The sequence below is a fragment of the Myripristis murdjan genome, chromosome 15 (assembly GCF_902150065.1).
Source record: "Myripristis murdjan chromosome 15, fMyrMur1.1, whole genome shotgun sequence".
Taxonomy (NCBI): Eukaryota; Metazoa; Chordata; class Actinopteri; order Holocentriformes; family Holocentridae; genus Myripristis; species Myripristis murdjan.
This window is the reverse complement of record NC_043994.1, coordinates 30427840-30448476: the sequence shown is the minus strand read 5'-3', so window position 1 is coordinate 30448476 and position 20637 is coordinate 30427840. Positions and strand designations below refer to the sequence as shown.

The window sequence follows — 20637 nt, the reverse complement described above, 5'->3', positions numbered from 1 at the left end:
TAGATGGCGTAAGACACGCCTGCGCAGAGAGGATGCAGTGATCAGAAAACGGGTTACTGGTATTTATCATGTATACAGGGATATGAATAACCGGGTTTCTCTGTGTTCCATGTAAACATCAGATCCCGAATATGCTCAAAGCCGGGATAAGCCTCAAAACTGGGATACTAAAGTCCATGTAAACACAGTCAATTTCAGCTTCGCTAAGATCGCTACGATGCTTCCTCTTTTCTTGGTTTGTATCTTTATCAAATGAAAACTGTTTTTTTTTTGGCTGCTGGTCAGACAGAAGAAGACGTCTGAAGACATCTCTGATCACTTCCCCTGACTGTTTTTGAGCAGATCCGACACTTTAATCACTAAATGACTGAGATGACTGAGAAAATGAAGTCAGACCTGCTGTGATTGGTCAGCGCTAAACCAATCCCAGAAGGTGCCGCCGCAACAACAGCAACTTTTACGCCGGCTGATTGTTCATCTTTCGGTTTTTCAGCGCCTTGACATTCCTCGAGAATAAAGAACTCGGCAACTTTAGCTCGCTGTCGGTAACGCCACGAGTCCTCGAGGCCGCCGCCATGTTTGTTTACGTCATCAGGGAATTTGTGGAACATCCAATCGGGACGTCTCGCACAGATTCTTCTAACCCTAAAAAACGGGATGATTCATAAGGGCTGGACTCTAATTCATCAACTGATCAGAAGAATAACTGACAGATTACTCAGCAACAGATTTTGTGACTTTTTTTTTTTGCCTGTCTGCACATTGACACACATCAGGTTTTCTAAAATGAGCTGAAATTTGAATTTTGTTCAAGATACAATGTAGATTTTGTTGAATAATGTGAAGATGAAATGGCCACAGTATGAACTGAATCATTTTCATGTATTGATGAGAAAAGGTTCACCAACTTGCTTTGGGCAGGTAAGGCGGTTTGTCTCGACCCGCTCGCCCTCACGCCGAGAGCGACTCTCCAACGTGAAGCTGAGCTGACTGCTGCTTTTCTCCACACAGCGTCATGAGGCATTAACCGGCTGCCATTGTGAAGACGCTCTTTTATTACTTTCATTTTCTGTACTCGTTTTTCCAAAGAGTCCAAAAAGTCTTTCAGCGAGCAGCCGGCGATCTCAAATCTGAATCGTAAACCTTTAACATCGCTGCAAGTTTCCCTGCAAACTGGAACGCTTTGAAACTTTGAAATTTTGTAACTTTGTAGCTTTGAAACTATATATCTCTGTAATTTTGTAGCTTTGTAACTTTGTTACTTTGAGTCTGTGTTTTGATGTTGTAACTTTGTGACTGCAGATTTATAGTTTTGTTGTTTCTAATCTGATCGTGTCACATCAGAGAGTAAAAACTAATTTATTTCAAAATTTTATATTTAGCCATAAAATGGGATGATGGCAAAAAACTCTTAGCTTTTTAACCCTTTGATGCATGAATTATGAAAGCCTGAGTCCAGATTTTTTTTCTGATGTGTTTTTACTCTTCTTAGGGCATGAACACTTTTGTGAGTCTCCATACTTCTTTAAGGATGCAGGACTGGTATTACCATGTCATGATACTAGTATTAATATGTTTTCAGCAACAAGAACTGACAGTCTCTGCATAAACCTCAATGGAGGGGAGCAGCAGAGAGCATTCTAACAGCTGATATGCAATTCTACCATAGAAAACACTGCATTTAGGAGAAAATGACTTTAAACAGCTGTCCACTGTGGTGACCGCTATGCACCAAAGGGTTAAAAAAAATAGGTCACAACTCTAGAAATAAGTGTTTTTGTTTAAAACTTTCAGGCTGACTAACACAGTGAAGGTGTCGGCGTGAGGAGAGAGAAATCCCAGATTAAAAGCCGCCATCATCCGGCGATAAAAAACAAGAAGTGCAGAGTCTGCTCTCCAGACCTTTCCAGACTTTTCCAGGAGCTGCAGACACACTGAGGCTGTTTTTGGGAAACCAGACGAAGGCTTCAAATGATCTCAACTTTACAGAGAAAAACCACTGAACACACACACACACACACACACACACACACACACTCCCCCACCCTTCTCCTTCTCTGTCTCTCTCTGTCTCTCTCTCTCTCTCTCTCTCTCTCTCTCTCTCTCTCACACACACACACACACACACACACACACACACAGCAGGCGGCTCCTCAGGCTGCAGTAAAGCCACAAATCTCGACGTTATTACCAGTTTAAATTTCTTTATATTCAGTAGAACTTGGCGGGCCGCCCGGATCCCGTTTTTCACTAATTATGGACAGAAGTTAAATTGCAGCGGTGACGCAGAGTCGGCTCTGTGCGTCAAGACAGCCACAACGCCGACACATCACCTCCTGTGGCAGCCTTCAAAATAAAACCCCTGGTGAAGCCGCCAATAATCCCTGTACAACAGACCACTGTACAGAGAAGAAAACAAAAAAAGTGTAACAAGAACGCAGTATTTGTGTAGCAGCATAGAGAGGGACGATTTTTCGGTGAAAATTATTTAGAGATAATTTTTGGCTGCAGAGTAAAACAGATGATTTTGAATTATTGGTGATGTGGATCGTAACACTCACACGGTGCTGACAGGTGTTCATCAGGCAAAACATGGAAACCAGCTGTGACGCAGCTGCAGAAAATAGAGTTTTTCTTATAAAAAGTTGCTCTTGTGTGCAAACTGATGCTTTAATAACGTCACGCTTGCATGTTCACGTGCAGATTGTGTCATTGAAGATGCAGCGTCTTTAAACAGGTTTTTGCTTTGCTGTGATTATTTGTCGACTGGCCTGTTCATGCAGGAACAAGCTGAAGGACCCAAAAAGCCAGCGAGACAGTTTCCTGTCTGTGGGATTGACGTGGCAAATCAAAACTTAAACCAAACGTAATATTCTTTGCTGATGACAAAGCCCTTTTTTCTGTGTCAGGGATCAATAAAGCTTCATCAAATCCATCAGGTCTTCACTTTGGCTGCTGGTTTCACCGGTCGGCTGCTGCAGGGACATGATGCAGACTCTCTGAAGTAAATGGATATCAGACGGTGAATCTTGTTTGGTGTCTACATGGTTGTGTTTTTTTCCTGGTGGTTTGGGATTATTTTACTCAACCAGGGGAGGCAGGGTGTAGGCTTAAACAAACCACACAGGTTTATGTTCATACTGTGTGTTTTAATGCAGGGTTTTCATGTCAAATCTTTTAGAGTTGATTTGTAAAGCCCTTCCTCACACACATTGTCTCAGAGGACTTTGCAAAAAGTGACAATTAATCCTCAATAAATCAATACAGGATGAAAAACACAAAGAGACAGAATGAGGCCGAGAACACAAAATAAGACACGGAGACACACGTCAGGTCTGCTTGACTCTACTGGAAAAAACACTGACTCCTTGCAGGGTTTTGCCATCAGGGCGTTCAGAGTGAAAAACCAACAATCTGCACAAAACTTCAACAACTGTTCAGTCCGAAAATGTTGCATCATACCGGGCTTCAAAATGAGTCAAAGCCTGAGATTGATTTCATTGCAAGTCACATATTTTTTGTTATTTTGAAGCCCAAAGTCGCTCATTTCCCGTCGCTGCGCTGCCGTGTGTGTGAACTTGACGCGGCCGCCTCCAGGCGCCTCCTCCTGCAAACATGGCGCCGGCGCACAGCTGCGCTGCCTCCCCGACAGACGACGCGCAGAGGGACAGAAAGCGGAGCGGAGCAGCAGGTAGACAGTAACACGGTGACGGCGTTTTAACGGGAAAAACTGAGTTAGAAACGGAACAACGCAACGCTCTCCCAGTTCTCCGTCAAGGAGCTTTACGCGCCGCGCTTGGAGACGTTTTACGCGTCGGGGTGCGCGCGGCGGAGAGCCCACCTGTGCGGACGAAGGTAGATTTCAACATTTCTAGAATGTGAGTCTGCCCGATTTATGTGGAAATAAAGGAGTGAACCGTGTGCTTGAGCTCGACACGGAACCGCGGGGGAAGACTTGGCCTGGTTCGGAGATGATGAGTCCTGAGAGGAGCGGCAGCGCACAGGCTTCACTGCACTGAGGCTTTCCAGGAAAAAAATACAACTTTTTCCACTGTTCCACGCCGAGGATGGATGGAGAACATTTTGCGCTGTCAGGAGTTGAACGGGAGAGAGAGAAACTGCCACCGATTTACACCAGCTCCGCTCCTGCGGTAAGAAACCCGCAATAAAACTCTAAAATGTGATCATTTACTGCTTATGACGAACCCCCTCCCTTTGTTGTTTTTTTCCCGTCCCGTGTATGAAATCTCTCATTATGTATACATGCTTTCCCAGGGTGAAGCAACAGGCCATGATGCAATAGGGAACTCTGAGTTTGCAAAATATTTTCAATTTAAAACTGGACGAAATTTCATTATTTATTTGTTTTTTTAATCAAAAACCTCAAAACAACAGAAACAGTTGTTGGACATTAGAATATTAATAGTATAATTAAAGGTTAATAGGGCACACACAGACATATAGTGCAACACAGAGTGATTCCATGTAGCTTGTGTGATAATAAATGCTATAGAAAACAGAAATGCAGAATCAGAATATGTGTTTAGTTTTTTTTTTTTTTTTATGTCTCTTCTGTTGAAGATTTTTGGGTTGATTCGTGACATTTTTTTTTTTTTTTTTGCACCAGTTGGAAAAAGTGATGCATGATCTTATATAATGATTTCTGTTATGGACGATGGCAGTGTGTGTGTGTGTGTGTGTGTGTGTGTGTGTGTGTGTGTGTGTGTGTGTGTGTGTTCAGATACAGAGGAGTGATGCCCAGTGCTGTGTGTCTGAACACACACACACACACAGATGAGGTTATGAGTGTGTTTTGTGCTATATGTGTCATTTCGGCGAGGTTGATGTAATCCACATTGTGTCAGGGAGCAGGAATGTGCAGATCGGATGGTTTGACCAGTAAACATTCTGTCATCTCTCTGACTCGGCTCGCGTCTGGAAAGGCCATAAAGCGTCTGCACAGCCTCTGCTGCTCGCTCTCGCTGTCAGCTCGCTCGGGTCGCCTCCATCTGATCACACTCTCCGTCTCTGTCCTGATTCCAGCAGGCTGACTCTCTGATTACGATGCTCTCCACCTGATTCTCTGTTCACTTTAACCTGATTCTCTCCATCTGACTGTGTCTGATTCTACATGTCTGATTCTGTCCGTCCCTCTCTCTCTTACTTTGGTCGTCTGTCCTCGTTCATCACTCTGAATCTCTGCTGGATTCTCTCTTAATCTGATTCTGTCTCAATCTGATTCTCTCGATCTGAAAATCTCAGTGTCTGTCTCTCGGTTTCACTCTCTGCCTGATTCTGTCTCACTCTGGTTCTCTTGGTCTGACGCCCTCATCCTCTCAGTCTCCGTCTTTGATTCTCTCAGTCTGAATCTAAAGTCAGAGTCAGAATAAGAATCAGGAAAACTTTATTGATCCCTGAGGGGAAATTGGCTCAGTTGCTCACTTCTCTAGGGAGGAATTAAATTATAAAGAATAGAAAGAAATATAAAGATATGCGATGTGTTGAATACGTGTTGATCAGTTATGCTGTTTGTTTGTCGGTGGCATTTAGTCCAGTTTCTCGGTTTTACGTCAAACTTCTGCCGTATCTACGTCAGACCCGCCTGCAGAGCCGATGATTTACCTCTGCAAAGCCGAAAACGGCACTACATGTGGAGAGCGATGTGAGACAACAAGAGCTGTGATTGGTCGGCTTTGCGTTTCCTCCCACGTCTTTCTGTTGATTTCAGCCGACAGTGAGGACAACATGGCTGCCAGATGTCAGTATGATGAGAAATCTCCAAAACAATTTTTTTTTGTGTGTGTGTGTGTGTGTGTGTGTGTGTGTGTGTGTGTGTGTGTGTGTGTGTGTGTGGACAGTGGACTCTGGGCCTGTCCTGCACCGCCCGCGCAAAGCGTCTTTTCTAATTTCCAAGCAGCTCAGTTGTCATTTTCACGTTTGCTGTCCTGAGGCTGAAAGTGACTGAGCTCCAAACAGCAGCTCTGAGGTCAGTGCTGCAGGTCTCTCTGCCGTCTGAAGCTCATCATCAGACAGTGATGGTGGCCTCCATAGGGGGCGCTGGCGAGCGTCCGCTCTGCTTGTCCCACACACAGGGCAGGGACGCTGCTTCACCTCAGGGAGCTCAGATGGAGTCCTGATCTGCTCGGGAGCTTTCACTCCGTCTCCTTCCTTCTTACCTGGAGAATCCTCCATTAGAACAGCAGCCCACCAAGGTGAGACACACCTGGCTGTTAAAGGGGACGGGAGACGGCCTCTGATTGGTTCACTGCAGGTTACGCCCAAAACACAGCCAGGATTAATGAAGAGACTCAGTTTAAGCCTTTAGAGCCAGGAGCCTGGAGCAAACAGTCTTTTTCTTCCTGTTGAAGCAGTGAAAGTGGACTCGGACCCTGAAGGAGCTGCAGCGGCTCTGCACACCGACATCGCAGAGCCCTCGCACTTTTAAAAAACTAAAGGCTAGTAAAAACTCTGCACTGCCATCTAGTGTTTTGGTGGTTTGTGCATGGACCCACCGGCACAGAGAGAAACGCTTCCACCGCTGAGGACAGCCACGGCGTTACCACGGCGACGGAAACACAAACCAGCTGAAAGTGACTAACAGATCCAGTTTTATGATTATCGGGTTTGGATTAGAGATTAACAGCTGAGAGAGAGACACACAGGGGAATGACACAGAAGAGTGTGTGTGTGTGTGTGTGTGTGTGTGTGTGTGTGTGTGTGTGAGAGAGAGAGAGAGAGAGTGTAAGATGTTCAGTTCTTGGTGTGGCTGCTCTCTGGATGACAACATTTCCCGTCAGACTGAATGACTGACCAGAGTTGGATAGGAGTGTGTGTGTGTGTGTGTGTGTGTGTGTGTGTGTGTGTGTGTGTGTGTGTGTGTGTGTGTGTCTGACAGTTTGAGAACACTTGGAAGATTATTGGCTGTTGCAGATTGTTGTCATGCATGAATGGAAATGTAAACTGCCTGCAGAACCACTGTCTGTAACAGCGAGCGTTTTTGTTTTTTTATTTTTTATTTTTTATCTCAAACCAGCAAACTGGGAGCACCTTGTGTGTGTGTGCATATATGTGTGTGTGTGCATATATGTGTGTGTGTGTGTGTGTGTGTGTGTGTTTAGTGTCCTCATCTTTGTTGCTAAGCGCTCATCGCTGTCGTGTTTCTGCACCACACTTTCCCAGAGGTCGGTGATGTCTCTCACTCTGAAGAGCCTTCCTCTGGTTCTCAGTGGACGTGACAGCGGTTGTGTAAATCAGCCATCGGGACAGTGGCGGATTTAAGAAATTTGGGGCCCAAGGCAAAGGCAGGCATGGGGCCCCTTGAAATGAGAAGACAACACACAAAACAGGGGCCCCGGGACACACATAATAAGCATTCTGTTGGCATTTTAGCGAAAGGATTTTAATCAAAAACATAATTAATGTGCGCAAATAAGTAATAACTGTATTAATCATAAGTGTATGAGGAGTTTTATGGGGCCCTCAGGAACTTGGGGCCCTAGGCAGCCACCTAGTTTTGCCTAATGGTAAGTCCGCCCCTGCGTCGGGAGGGGCTCCACACGCCGGGACGCAGGCTGACGTCACGGAGCAGCAGACGCCTCCCGTCTCTGAGGGCGACGCCCGTCCCAGGCAGATCTGCTGTCCAGGGCCACGCCGCGATCCAGAGAACGGGCTCCACGTCCAGGTTTTGGGAGAGACATCACTGTGCGAGTCTGCTCGATAAGATAAGATCTTCCTTTATTCGTCCCACGGTGGGGAAATTCCACGCATTACAGCAGCAAAGTGGATAGCAAAATATGAAGCATAATTTACATTATAAACAGTATAAACAGATAGTAAATAGCAAAAAGCAATATAAACATTCTAAAAAAGGAATATAGAGAGAGAAACACACAGAATCCGCCGTTTCAATAGGAAACAAGTATCAGATAGTGATTTTGCCATCGATTATCACGGCAACAGTCGTGGGTTCAAAGCTTTGACACGTTCAGTGAACCCTTTATTCACTCAGACGTTTAGATGCCTGAAATCAAAATGTCGTGACATCACCCACAAGGTGTTAAAGATGAGCTTTTCAAAAGAGTCCAAATCAGTCCGACACTTCTCATGGACTCGAAGAGGAGATGCGAGGAGGACGCGGCGTCGAGGAACGTCTTTCAGAGAAGCTGACGGGGCGAGGCTGTGAGGAGAGCGTCCGGCTTTCTCTTCTCTTCGTCTGTTCATCAGCTCTTCTTCTTCTGTCTATTCCAAACAGCCCGGAGACGTGAGCCGCATCACTTCCTGTGCGGCAGGAAGGAGCCGCCCTCGCCGCCCTCGCAGAGCTCAGCGGGCGCTCCTGATGTTGTGAAAAATGTTGGAGCTTCATAAAAATGACAATCACTACCGCTTCTCATTCAGGCCGATGATATTTACTGATAAAAAAAGTAATACTGTACAGTTACAAGGAGGAAACAACAGACGCGACATAAAACGGACGAGAGGAAAAAAATAACAGATCCGTTGCCTAGCAACCTAAAATTCTTTTGTTGCAACTTAACATCCAAATGCTACTCCAGCTGAAGACAACACATTTCTAATTCAAATAAAAACATTTGTTATTGTAACCTACTACTATTATTATTAGTCTATTATTATTACTCTATTATCAGAGAAAAAATATTTACAACACCTGATGAATTATAACATCAATACTGTGGGATCAGCCTCGGTCTGATCACTCCCCGTCACACTCTGACTTCACGTTTCCCAGTTAATCCAGTAAACGATCGATCAGAGGATAAGATCAATACATGGAGAGAAATGAGCTGCAGAGGAGCTGCTGTGTTTTCATTCAGTTTCTCAGGGAGGAAATGCTCTCATTTCTCTCTCTCTCTCTCTCTCTCTCTCTCTCTGTATGTTTTCACTCTTTTTATTGCTCTTTTTCTTGGCTTGTCTCTGCCTCTGTTCTTTATCCTTTCCTCTCTTCCTTCGCTCGTTACATTTCCTGCGTTTCCCCTCCCTGTTTCTGTCCTCCGTCTCCTCCTGCACTTTTTCTCTCTCCTTTTTTTAATTTGTTTGCTTGTTTCTCTCTGTATCCCTTCTTCTCTCTCTCTTCTTTACCTTTTCTGTCTTTCTCTCCATTTCTGTTTTTTTTTTTTGTTTTCAGCATTGATTTCTGTTACCTATTGTTGTCCATTCTTTCTTTCTTCCTTCCTTCCTTCCTTCCTTCCTTCCTTCCTTCCTTTCTTTCTTTCTTTCTTTCTTTCTTTCTTTCTTTCTTTCTTTCTTTCTTTCTTTGGCCAGCAGGCAAAAGACTGACAGCAATGCAGGACACTTTTCTCCTCGCGGTGCGTTCAAGTTTTTCAGGATTTTATTTAAAATGGAGCGTGCCAGGCTTTTCCTCCAACTAAAATATAATAAAATAAAGTAAAATAAAATAAAATAAAATAAAAGTTCAGGTCAGACTCATTGGAAAGCGTCAGGATCCGGGCCGTATCGCCTAAATTGAACCTGAAGTGAACATTTCCATGTGGCAGATGTGAGATCAGTTTGTGAAATAGTTATTGATCAGTTTGTGTCGCGGCTTCAGCTTTTTTTAGTTTATTGTCACGAGGGAAATGTGAGACAGCAGCAATAACGCAAAAACATAAACGCAGTATAAAATGTCCACTCTTGATCGGTTCTGATTTCGTCCTCGGCAAATCTTCCAGCTCACACCGAGGGAGGCGGGCCGGTCGATTTATAGAAAATGAATCGATTGTTATTATTATTATTATTATTGTGATTCCAGCTTCACCGAGAGGCTGATTGTCTTTTCTCTGTTCGTTTCTTCATAAAATGACGACTTTGATTTATTTATTTTGTGTTTCTGGCTGCTGGTCAGACTGAGGAGACATTAGGATGTCCTCGGCTGTGTAGTGTGTGTAGTGTGTGTAGTGTGTGTGTTGTGTGTGTTGTGTGTTGTGTGTGTTGTGTGTTCCTGCGTCTCTGCGTTCTGTGTGCACATCAGTTGTTGTTGTCTGGGTTTGATCGTGCCGAGCTCGTTTGATCTGGTCTGAATGACGAGGCTGTTGCATCTCATTAGGAGAGGCGAGGCTTTAATCTGTACGTGTGTGTGAGTGTGTGTGTGTGTGTGTGTGTGTGTCACTGAGACAGTCTCTGGACACTTTGTCCCAGAATAACTCCTCCGTCTCGCCTGGAGAGAAAACGATATAATGATATGGAATCAGACGGAGAAGTGTGTGTGTGTGTGTGTGTGTGTGTGTGTTGTGTAATTTCAGACATAGTGACATAGAGACATAGTAACTGTGTGTGTGTGTGTGTGTGTGTGTGTGTGTGTTTCTGTGCTGAAGTTCAATGATGAAGTGTGTTTCTGGAGTGCTGAAGTCTTAATTTGTCTTTCTCTCATCCCTCGTTCTTTCATGTCATGTGTTAGCCGTGTGTGTGTGTGTGTGTGTGTGTGTGTGTGTGTGTGTGTGTGTGTGTGTGGGCTGACTGGAGTGTTTGTTGCTGTCAGGACCGGCTGCTGTTCATCTGCTGTCAGCCACTCCTCCTCCTCCTCCTCCTCTCCTCCCTTTCTTCTCCTCTCTCTCTTTTAAAGTCACCTCACATCACCTCTTCCTCCTCCTCTTCCTCTTCCTCCTCCTCCTCTTTCTCTCCCTCTCTCCTTTCCTTCCCCTCTCTCCTCCCTCTCCCTCCCTCCTTCTTTTTTCTTCTCTCCTGCTGTGTTTCTATTCCCTAGTTTGTCAACTCCTCTCTTCCTCCTCCACCTCCTCCCTTATTCCTCTCTCCCCCTTCTCCTCTCCTTCTTTTCATCCTCCTATTCCTCTTTTTTTTCCTCTCATGAAAAAAAAAACGTGATAAAAGGTGGTAAAGGAGTAAAACGGTGACGGTAAATGAAGTGAAATAATAATAATAATGATAATGATAATAATAATAATAATAATAATAATAATAATGAAGTGAGTGTTGTCTGATGATGATGATGATGATGATGATGAAGATGATGATGACGGTGATGATGTCATCTTCCTGCTGCAGGGTTTGGGGCGAGGAGCCAAGCAGCCGTTCCCGTCGCTGGGCAGCTTCATCTCCACGCTGAGCCAGAGGAGGGAGGCGGTGGGGGGGCGGAGCTTAGCCGGCGCCGCCACCGCCGCCCCGGGCCTCCGACACGGTGAGTGGGACCTCGCCGCTCACGCCCGCCGCCATTAAAATCAGCACGTCTCTAACATGCAGGATTTAATTCTGGAAAAAAGTCATTTTCAGTCCCGACTGGAGGTGCAAATTTAATTAGTAAACATGATTTGATTTTTTTTTTTTTTTTTTGCTTTTTGCTCATTTAATCAGAAAAATGATTTCAGTCTAACGTCTGAATTTGTTTTTTATTTTATGGATCCCCAAGTTGGATTTTCACAGTGACGGGGCAAGTCTTCTTCTTGTGATTGATTATTACGTTTTCATTGGACATTTTATTCTTTGCTGTGTTACAGTTTTTCTCAGTTGCTAAGACACATTTCTCTAAACTGTGAACACAAAACCCAATTTTCAAGCTACATTCACAAAACCTCAGACTCCTCTTGCAAAACCAAACTTTCACCTCAAAACAGTTCAATCTGTGCTCAAAACTGAACTGTGTTGTCAAATTGTGCCCCGAGTCAATCAAAATTAAAAACACTACTGAGCAGTCACTAAACACTACATAGAAAAATAGAAAACACAATGCTCAGGACATGAAGCTGTAGAAATAAATGTTTATTGTTCACTGTAGGCTAAATGCATGTTGCAAAACAAAAAACCTGTGCATTTAGCACTTGTACATAGTAAAAAAAAAGTACAAAAAACAGAAATCTTGTGTATTTACATGTAGCACTTGCACAGTACAAAAACAAACAGAAATCTTGTGCATTTAGCACTTGTATACAGTAAGCCTACGTAAAAATAAAGTACAAAAATATTCAAATGAGAAGTGCATTACTCAGCCACAGCATCATTTCTCCGTACTGGGTCCACCTCCTCGACCTCCTCTCACTCAAACTCCTCCTCTCAGATTTCTATCCATTGTAGGGCCTCACACAGCAGTGCTCTCTGAACTGGCTTCTATATGTTCCCTCACATCATGAGCCACAAGTGGGATCAATTTTGAGTTGTTGTGTTCAACCAGTGACACCAGTGCTTTACTTGTGTTTGACTTTTGCTCCCTGTGCTCACCATTATGCAGCACAGGTGCATCACAATGAAAATTATTATTATTATTAATTAACCTTTATTTAACCAGGTAAATCCCATTGAGATTAAAAATCTCTTTTTCAAGGGCGACCTGGCCAAGACGGTCAGCAGCAAAAACACTAAGTTACAGACAGAGAAACAACAGAAAGAGTTAAAATCACAAGAGAAAATCACTACAAAACAAACAAACAAACAGATAAACAAACAAACAGACAAACAATCAAACAAACAAACAATAAACATTACAACAACACAGCAATACAATACAAGCAAGTCAAAAGATGAATAAAACAGTGCTTTCGGGGAAACTAATATAAACACTGATGTGCTAAAAACAACGACATTCAATGGACCTCAATTCACGATCTCTCATTACTGATTTAAAAACATTAATTGACACCAAGTCCTTTAGTTTCAGTTCACTCTGCAACAAATTCCACGTCGAGGGAGCAGAGTAACTGAAAGCCCTCTTCCCAATTTCAGTCCGGACATTTGGGACAGAGAGCAGAAAGAGTTCCTGTGAACGCAGAGAGTACAATCCGGTGTGTTTCTTTGCAATGAGATCACATAGATAGGACGGAAGCAGCTCAAGAATAGTCTTATAAATAAAAATGTGTTGGTAAGTTGTGTCTAAACAGGTGAAACGTGCTGATGGTTTTGCCAAAAGAGTGACTGATTCAGTCAGTGGGTTCAGGCAGTGGAGCGTTTGGTTCAGACAACAGGGTTTAGTGTTTTAGCAACTGAGAAAAACTGTAATATGTAGTTTATTGCTTTTATCGCAAATGAGCTTCCCTGCTTAATCTGGTGCACTCATTTTTTTTTTATTCTTTTGAATACTTTATGTAAGTGCACGCTGTCCTTTTATAAATTGAATAAAATAAAAACCAAAACACACCATAGTTAATCTTAATAAATTCAGTGAATCTTCATGCTGCTGTGTGCAACATGAGTCAGCTGAGTAAATGACAGTAAAGCAGAACGACCGACCTGATTCTACTGATCTAGTTATATGTTATACATATTAATATTATATTCACTCAACAGAGGTCAAAGTGCTGCATCACCTCCTCTTTCTCCTCCTTCCTCTCCTTCCTCTCCTCTTTCCTCTCCTTCCTCTCCTCCTTCCTCTCCTCTTTCCTCTCCTTCCTCCTCTCTTCCTCTCCTCCTTCTTCTCCTCCTTCCTCTCCTTCCTCTCCTCTCCTTCCTTTCCTTCCCCTCCTCCTTCTTCTCCTCCATCCTCTCCTTCCTCTCCTGCTTCCTCTCCTTCCCCTCCTCCTTCCTCTCCTCTTTCCTCTCCTCTTTGCTCTTCTTCCTCCTCTCTTCCCCTCCTCCTTCTTCTCCTCCTTCTTTTCCTTCCCTTCTTTCCCCTCCTTCTTCTCCTCCATCCTCTCCTTCCTCTCCTGCTTCCTCTCCTTCCTGTCCTTCCTCTCCTCCTTCCCCTCCTCCTTCCTCTCCTCCTTCTTCTCCTCTTTCCTCTTCTTCCTCTCCTTGCTCCTCCCTCTCTTGGGCTCGGTGGTTTAACTTCCTGTCCCGCTGACTGTGTGCAGCCTGATGGAGACGTCCTGGTCATCATGTGCTGTGTGTGTGTGTGTGTGTGTGTGTGTGTGTGTGTGTGTGGCTCTGACCAGTGTTGTAATGTAACGAAGTACAAATACTTCGTTACTGTACTTAAGTAGAATTTTCACATATCTGTACTTTACTTCGTTATTTATATTTCTGACAACTTTTACTTTTACTCCACTACATTTCCAAAATAAAATGTGTACTTTTACTCCGATACATTTCTCTTAACCACCTTCGTTACTCGTTACTTCAAAATAAAAGTTGAGTTGGTGACGTAATTCCTGTTTGTTATTGTTTCAACCGCGGCCGCCAAGTGCGAAGAAGAAGCTCCGCCACCGGACACAGTGGGTAACCGGCTGCCCATATATGAATCGCCGCAGGCTTTCTATGTTTTTTCGGCAGCATCTTTGTGATTTTTTTATGCAATCGTTCAAAGACAGGGTGACATATTTTAGGTCATTTTCGTCGTGGTGAGTGCTGAAGGAGTCGGGCTTTAATTTGCGGTTGCCCTCGTTCGCCCTCGTCCCATATGAAGCTGCACGTCAAACCAGACTTTACAGACAAGCCCCCAAGGTGTGCCTGAGCTTCGTGCCTGAAAGTGCTTCATCTTCTGGCAGTCTGCCTCGGTTATGGCTTGGTGGTGGGAAGATTTGTCACGTCCTTCTCGGCGGAGTTTCTTTACCACACCGGCGAAAACACTGTTGCTGGTGGTGAATTCAGCGTCTTTTAACAGACACCAAGCAGCTCCTCCAACCACTCATCCAGGCTCAGGCCACCCAGCAAATCAAAATTCACCACAAAGTCTGACATTTTGTTCACAAAAGTCTTGAAACAAATGTAACCTAACGAGTAAGTGGAGCGCAGAGTAGTTGGTTGCTAGGCAACGCTCTGTCCGTTTACACTGGCGCAGGGATATTTTGTGCTGCGGTCTACCAGTGGGTTACCCTGATTTTACAACGGCATGGAACGCGGCTCAGCCAATCACATTTAAGGATGGGAAGCAGCCGTTTTATAATTTCAAATAATAACTCGCGCTCGTGACAGTTGTTGCCAAGTTCAGTTTGTCCAAACAGGGAGGCTGAGAGACAGAGAGCTGCTGATGGTGACAGAAGTTTAACGGTAATGTTAAAAAGTTGAAGCTTTTTTCTCCTGTACCCGGGTTGCTTTTACTGTAAGGAAGCCACAATAAATTCATTATCAAAATTCTAACTGCTCACTTTGTTTAAATACTTTTACTTTTACTTCTAATACTTAAGTACAGAAAATATCAGAAAATTACTTTTGATACTTAAGTACAATAAATGTCAGGTACTTTAAGACTTTTACTCAAGTAATATTCTAAAAAGTGACTTTAACTTCTACCAAAGTCATTTTCTGGTGAGATACTTGTACTTTTACTCAAGTATCGCTTTCAAATACTTTATACAAGACTGGCTCTGACATGTCCTGGCTTTCAACACGTCACTCAGACGCAGAGTGTGTGTGTGTAAAGAGTCTTTCCTCTGGCTGCTGGACGAGTTTTAGTGATTAATATTATTCTCTGTTGAGTGAATATAAATATTAATATGTATAATATGTAAGAATCGGTTTTCCTCCGTGTAAAACTTGTTTGTGCCGTCTGTTTTTCGAAAGGGAATCAGGCTTTCCTCAGCACACATTTCCATCAGGAGTTATGGTTTATCGTATATTCCGCACACGTGGCGGGGTAAAGGATAAACAGATTGTGAATGCAATAAACGCAATAACCTACATATTAATAGCATAAGAAAAGAATGAAATTAAATATTGAATGAAAAGCTAATGATAAACCATGCACGGATGAGGAACAGCGAACAGAGAAGTTGCCCTGTTACTGTAAAAATCCAACTTGTGAATCCATAAAATACAAATTCAGATATTAGACTCATATCATGTTTCTAATTAATAAAGCAAAAAAAAAAAAAAATCCAGCTTTATTTTAAACATGAGGCTGTTGTGAGAGTCTCCTCTGTGAGTTTCAGAGCTGCTGATTCACACTAAAATTAAAATTTCAGTCTCTAGTCTGGACTTTGATTCCTGAAAATGAACTTTATGGAAAAACGTAATTTTTGCAGAATTAATTAATGAATGTTGGAGTTTCCTGGTGTCTCAAGGTGAATAAACAGTGAGGGCCCCTCAGCCCAGACGGCTTCAGTGACTCGGTGCAATCAGCCATAATTGGTGCCCACAGCCGCTGATTATTGATTTTATAAAAGCTGTAATTAGCCCCAGTTAATGTGGCCGGCTGTTTAACTGGTCCGCTCCTCGTCGCGGTGACACGCTGAGTGCAAAACGTGATTTTCCACGTGGGACATCGACGAGTTTTGGTGGCTTTAAAACAGACCTTTTGTTGTTTGTTTTATGTTAAAGGGGTTTTCAAATTAAAATCATAATCACGTTAAGGGTTAGGGTTAGGGTTTGTCAGCAGGTGGGATCGGTCAGGAAAATCTGCCGCGTTGCTTTACGGCACAAGACAGGAAGAGGGCGCTGTTACTGCGCACTGTACACAAAGGGAGGGGCTTCACACCTTGAAAATTAAAAAATAAAAGCGTCAACTCGACAGGAAGATCTCTGCTGCGTCGGGGCCCACGCCAAAGAGACGAAAACATGCAGGGTGTGTTTTTTTTTTTTTTTCGGAAGAGAAAAAAGAGAGAAAAAATGTGGAATTTCTGAGATTAAAGTGGTAAATCTACAAGAAAAAACTCAGAAATTTATGAGAAAAAAAACCTGATACTTTTTCTTACATTTATCTTTCTTATACTCTTAAATCACCGGGATTTCCTGACACCGCAGAGTGTAAGAAAAAAAACGTGTTACTTTACAATCTCAATCTGTGTCATTAAGATTGTACAGACTCACAGATTGAGATTGTACGATCTCAAAGTTGAGATTGTAAAACATCAATTCGTGAGTTTTTTTCTCATAAATTTATTGTTTAATTGCATAATTTCCGAGTTTTTCTTGCAAATTTGTGACTTCACAAGTTTATTTCTCGTCGATTTGTGAAGCTTTCCTCGTGAATTTATGACTTTAATCGTGCGAGTGTTTTTCTCGTAAATATTTGACTTTCTGAGTTTTTTTCTCACAGTTGATCAGATTCTGCGGTGAAGTGTGTCTCATGCTGACGTGCTGCTTCAGGTTCCTCCGGTTTTAAAAAGTTGATGGAAAAATCACTTCCAGCATGTTGAGGATCTTCAGGGAGGGAAGGAAGCAACGGGGCTGATGGGAAATGTAGTCTAAACATGAGCTCTAACAGCACCACCGTCATTATTCCAGGGTGTGACTGTTAATTTTGAAATGAAACATTATTCCTCCGTGCAGCAGCCATGGCACAGTGACCCAGTTTGATCTGGACTTTGACTCTGTTCTGCCTAAACGCCGCCGGCGGCGCGGCATCAAATCCCCGTCGCTCTTTTATCCGCCGTCGTTGGAGCTCGTTGCAGCCCAGCTGTGGGCTCGAGCTCGGCGCCGTGTGCTCGCTCTCCGCTCCGCCATCTAATGATGCGGCGCTTCCTCTGTTTACAGGCGGCGTACACACACCGTGTTTATGTCGGGATGACTCAGCGCTTCCCACTGGAAGCAGAGAGAAAAAGAAAAGGTTTCATGTTTTCCACTTGATGACCGTGCAGTAAAAAAACAATTAATCCCAACACTGGAGTTTGGATGTTTTCTGTCTTTTCGTGGCTCTTTATCTCTCGGCTTCTCCTGTACGACTGAATTCAACAGGTGAACTGACTGATCCTGGACATTTTGGACACTAATCATCAGTTTTCATCAGTTTTATTGATTTCCTCTGTGCAGGATATAAAGTCCCTTATCTACCTTTTTATATAACCTTTTATATAACCTTTATATAACCTTTTTATATAACCCTCATTTATGAAGGGAAGTCCTGCTGAGACCAAGGTCTCCTCTCCAGTAGAGCTCTGTTTACTACTTAAAAAATAAAAAATAAGAAAATAAAATAAAAAATAAAATAAATAAAAATAATGCTGATAATACAATATGTTGCAAATTTAAAAAATAAAAATTAAAAATATAACTACAATAATTTAATAAAATACATTGTGTCTAAATTAATAATAATAAACCAAAATAAAGATTAAATTAGTTTAATTAATAATTTATTTGAAAAGCAGCCGATAAAAATGTTTATTAGTTTGCAAGAACAGAGTTTTATCTTTTTGAAGCCAGATGGAAAAATTTAAGATGTAAATTCATAGCAAATCGTGTCAAACCAGAGGATTTGATTTTTATCTGTGGAAATATGTTTGTTTTCTGTTTGTTTTGCTGGCTGTCTGTCTCACGGTGATGATGATCATGGCTTAGCCTCAGTGTTTATGAAACACCGAGCATTGAAAAATAAATCTGAACATTCAGTGAAGTGGCAGAAAATGTGATTATACTGAAACTGGAGTTCAGTTTCGCTGAATGTGAGCAACTGAGGTTCATTTGATTTTGTTGAATTGAATTTAGCTGCACGTCGTTCAGTTTCCTTTGACAATAAAAAGACGAGGAGCAGAAAAAACCTGCGGAGGTGAAACACGAAAAAACAAATGGGAGGAGGAGGAAGAGGAGGGACGCGCTGTGAGGTTTCGGCGCGGCTCGCAGGCTCGCAGGCGGCGTCGGGCATTAAAGGGAATGTTGTTTCCTATTAAAGGAGAAGTTATTTTTGACTGCCGTGAGAACGGCAGGCCAGCCGAGCGGGTTTGTCACCACGGCTACCGGTGCCAGAATAATTATGCAAACCTCCGCCCAAATGAAAACCATATGAAAGTGAATTTATTCAGCGCACGAGCCGTGCACACACACACACGCGCGCGCGTGCACACACACACACACACACTAAGCTATAAAGACATGTAAACACATGTGATTCATGTATGCACACATGCACACGCACAGGAACACACACACACACACACATACACACGTATACACAGTTAGAGATAAATGCAGGGAACAACTTCATGTGCACACACACACACACACACACACACACACACACACACTAATTGAGACATATAAATTGCGCATACACACATGCACACACAAATAAATGCACAGATGAATGTGCATGGAGCTATTATGTATACACAAATACTTGCACACACACACACACACACACACACACACACACAGCAGATGATGGTGTAACGTCCCCTGTCTGCTACATCTTGTTGTTTCATCTGTAAAGGATTACAGAAAGTTTATATTTCCATTTAATGTTGTCAAATGTGGTTTTCTGTCCCGAACTCGAACGGAAACAAAAACCGACCGAGCGACGCTTTATTTTGAAAGGTCCAACATGGAAACCACCGACACCTTCTCTGCGATCGCTGGCACCTCACAGCATGGAGGTGCTTTTATTTTCCGGCCAGATGATTCCGTTTTTAATGTAATGTGCAAATGTAAATAAAAAACAGAAAAAAATACCTCAGGGTGTCGTGTACATGATGTTATTAAAACCAGCTGAAACCCCCGGTCTTTATTATTTTTATTTTTATTTTTGTGCTGATTGAATGAGGCTCAGTTGTCTAAGATCAGAGCGGCTACGGATTACAGATTTGTTGTGGAAGACTGAACCAAAAAAAAAAAAAAAAAAAAAGACATTTCTCATATGCAAGATGGAGCGCCGGTGAACATAGAAGTAGAAGTCATCGCAAAAAAGGAGAAACAAAAGAAATTCTCAAATTATTTTTTTTGTAAATCCATTCCAGCCTTATGATCAGGAGTAAAACCCACTGAGGAGCAGAATTAGTTTCACAAACTCCAGCTGAAAATGGAAAAAAAAAAAAAAAATCAAGAACCTGATATTTGTAAATTCACTTTCCTTCTTGTAAAGTTTTTCCTTTGTTATTTCATTTAATTTTATTTATGTGTTTACCTTTTTTTTTTTTTGCTGTGATTTTGTGGTACTTGTATGGTAATTGTTTTATATATTAATTTTAAATCATACATATTTATATTTAGAAGTTCAAGCTGCCCAGAGGCAAAAGTTTCACATAATTATGTGGGATATGAAAGTATAAAACAAAAATGTGTGAAATATATGGAAAAATGTTACTATATTTACATTGCTAGGGCATGTGAATGTAAAGAAAACAACAAAAACACATCTGAGAGTTTAGGTGATGAAACGAGCCTCAGATATGAAATATTGACCAGTGATTATTGATTATCAGAGCGAGCGGGCTCGGTGTTTTTTGTGTCTGCTCATTAAATCTGAACGGGGATGAACACTCGACGACGGCGCTCGAGGAAAATGAAAAGACTTCTCAGGTCTTCATCCTCCTCCTCCTTTTGTCAGAGCGAGGAGGAGGAGGAGGAGGAGGAGGAGGAAGGTTCTGAGCTCCTGGAAGGTGACTGTCTAATTAGCGGGTGTCGTGGCGACGGAGGCTCGTTGCTGTCAGGACTAAATTGGGTGACGCACCAGCTGACAAAGCCGGGGTAATTAGACGGGGGGATGAGGAGGAGAGGAAGGCGCTGAAGGTGAAGAGGCTTCCTGTGTTTGTCACTGAAAGATGCTGCAGGGCAGATTATTGTCCTCTCTGTCGATGAATTAATCCAAACGTGTTTCATTAATTTGATGCGTGAAGAGAAAAAATAAGGCTTGTTTTGTGTCGTGTTGCCTTCACTTCCAGCGGGAATCAAAAACAAAGCACAGAGGCGGTGCAAAGCGCTCGCACATTTTTATTTGATATCACACTTTATCACTTCATCTCTTTTATTGGATTTTTAATTTCATCAGACAGTGAAAAATTCCCCATGTGCATGTGCTGCCATCATGTGAATCCGGGAAATACGATTTTTCCGACCTGCACTTGAAGGCACCGCTATCCTTAAACTGTTATT

General features: G+C 42.7%; 1 protein-coding gene across 1 annotated transcript in view; it reads left to right on the top strand.

Annotated features, from left to right (window-relative positions):
• The first annotated feature begins 3627 nt into the window (after positions 1 to 3627).
• Positions 3628 to 20637, top strand: part of hectd2 (HECT domain containing 2) — a 71283-nt gene continuing 54273 nt past the window's right edge. Inside the window, exons 1-2 of the mRNA XM_030071416.1 lie at positions 3628 to 4151; positions 11017 to 11149. Coding sequence (XP_029927276.1) covers positions 4068 to 4151; positions 11017 to 11149 — 217 coding nt within the window. The 5' untranslated portion in view covers positions 3628 to 4067. The remainder of the gene's footprint in view (positions 4152 to 11016; positions 11150 to 20637) is intronic.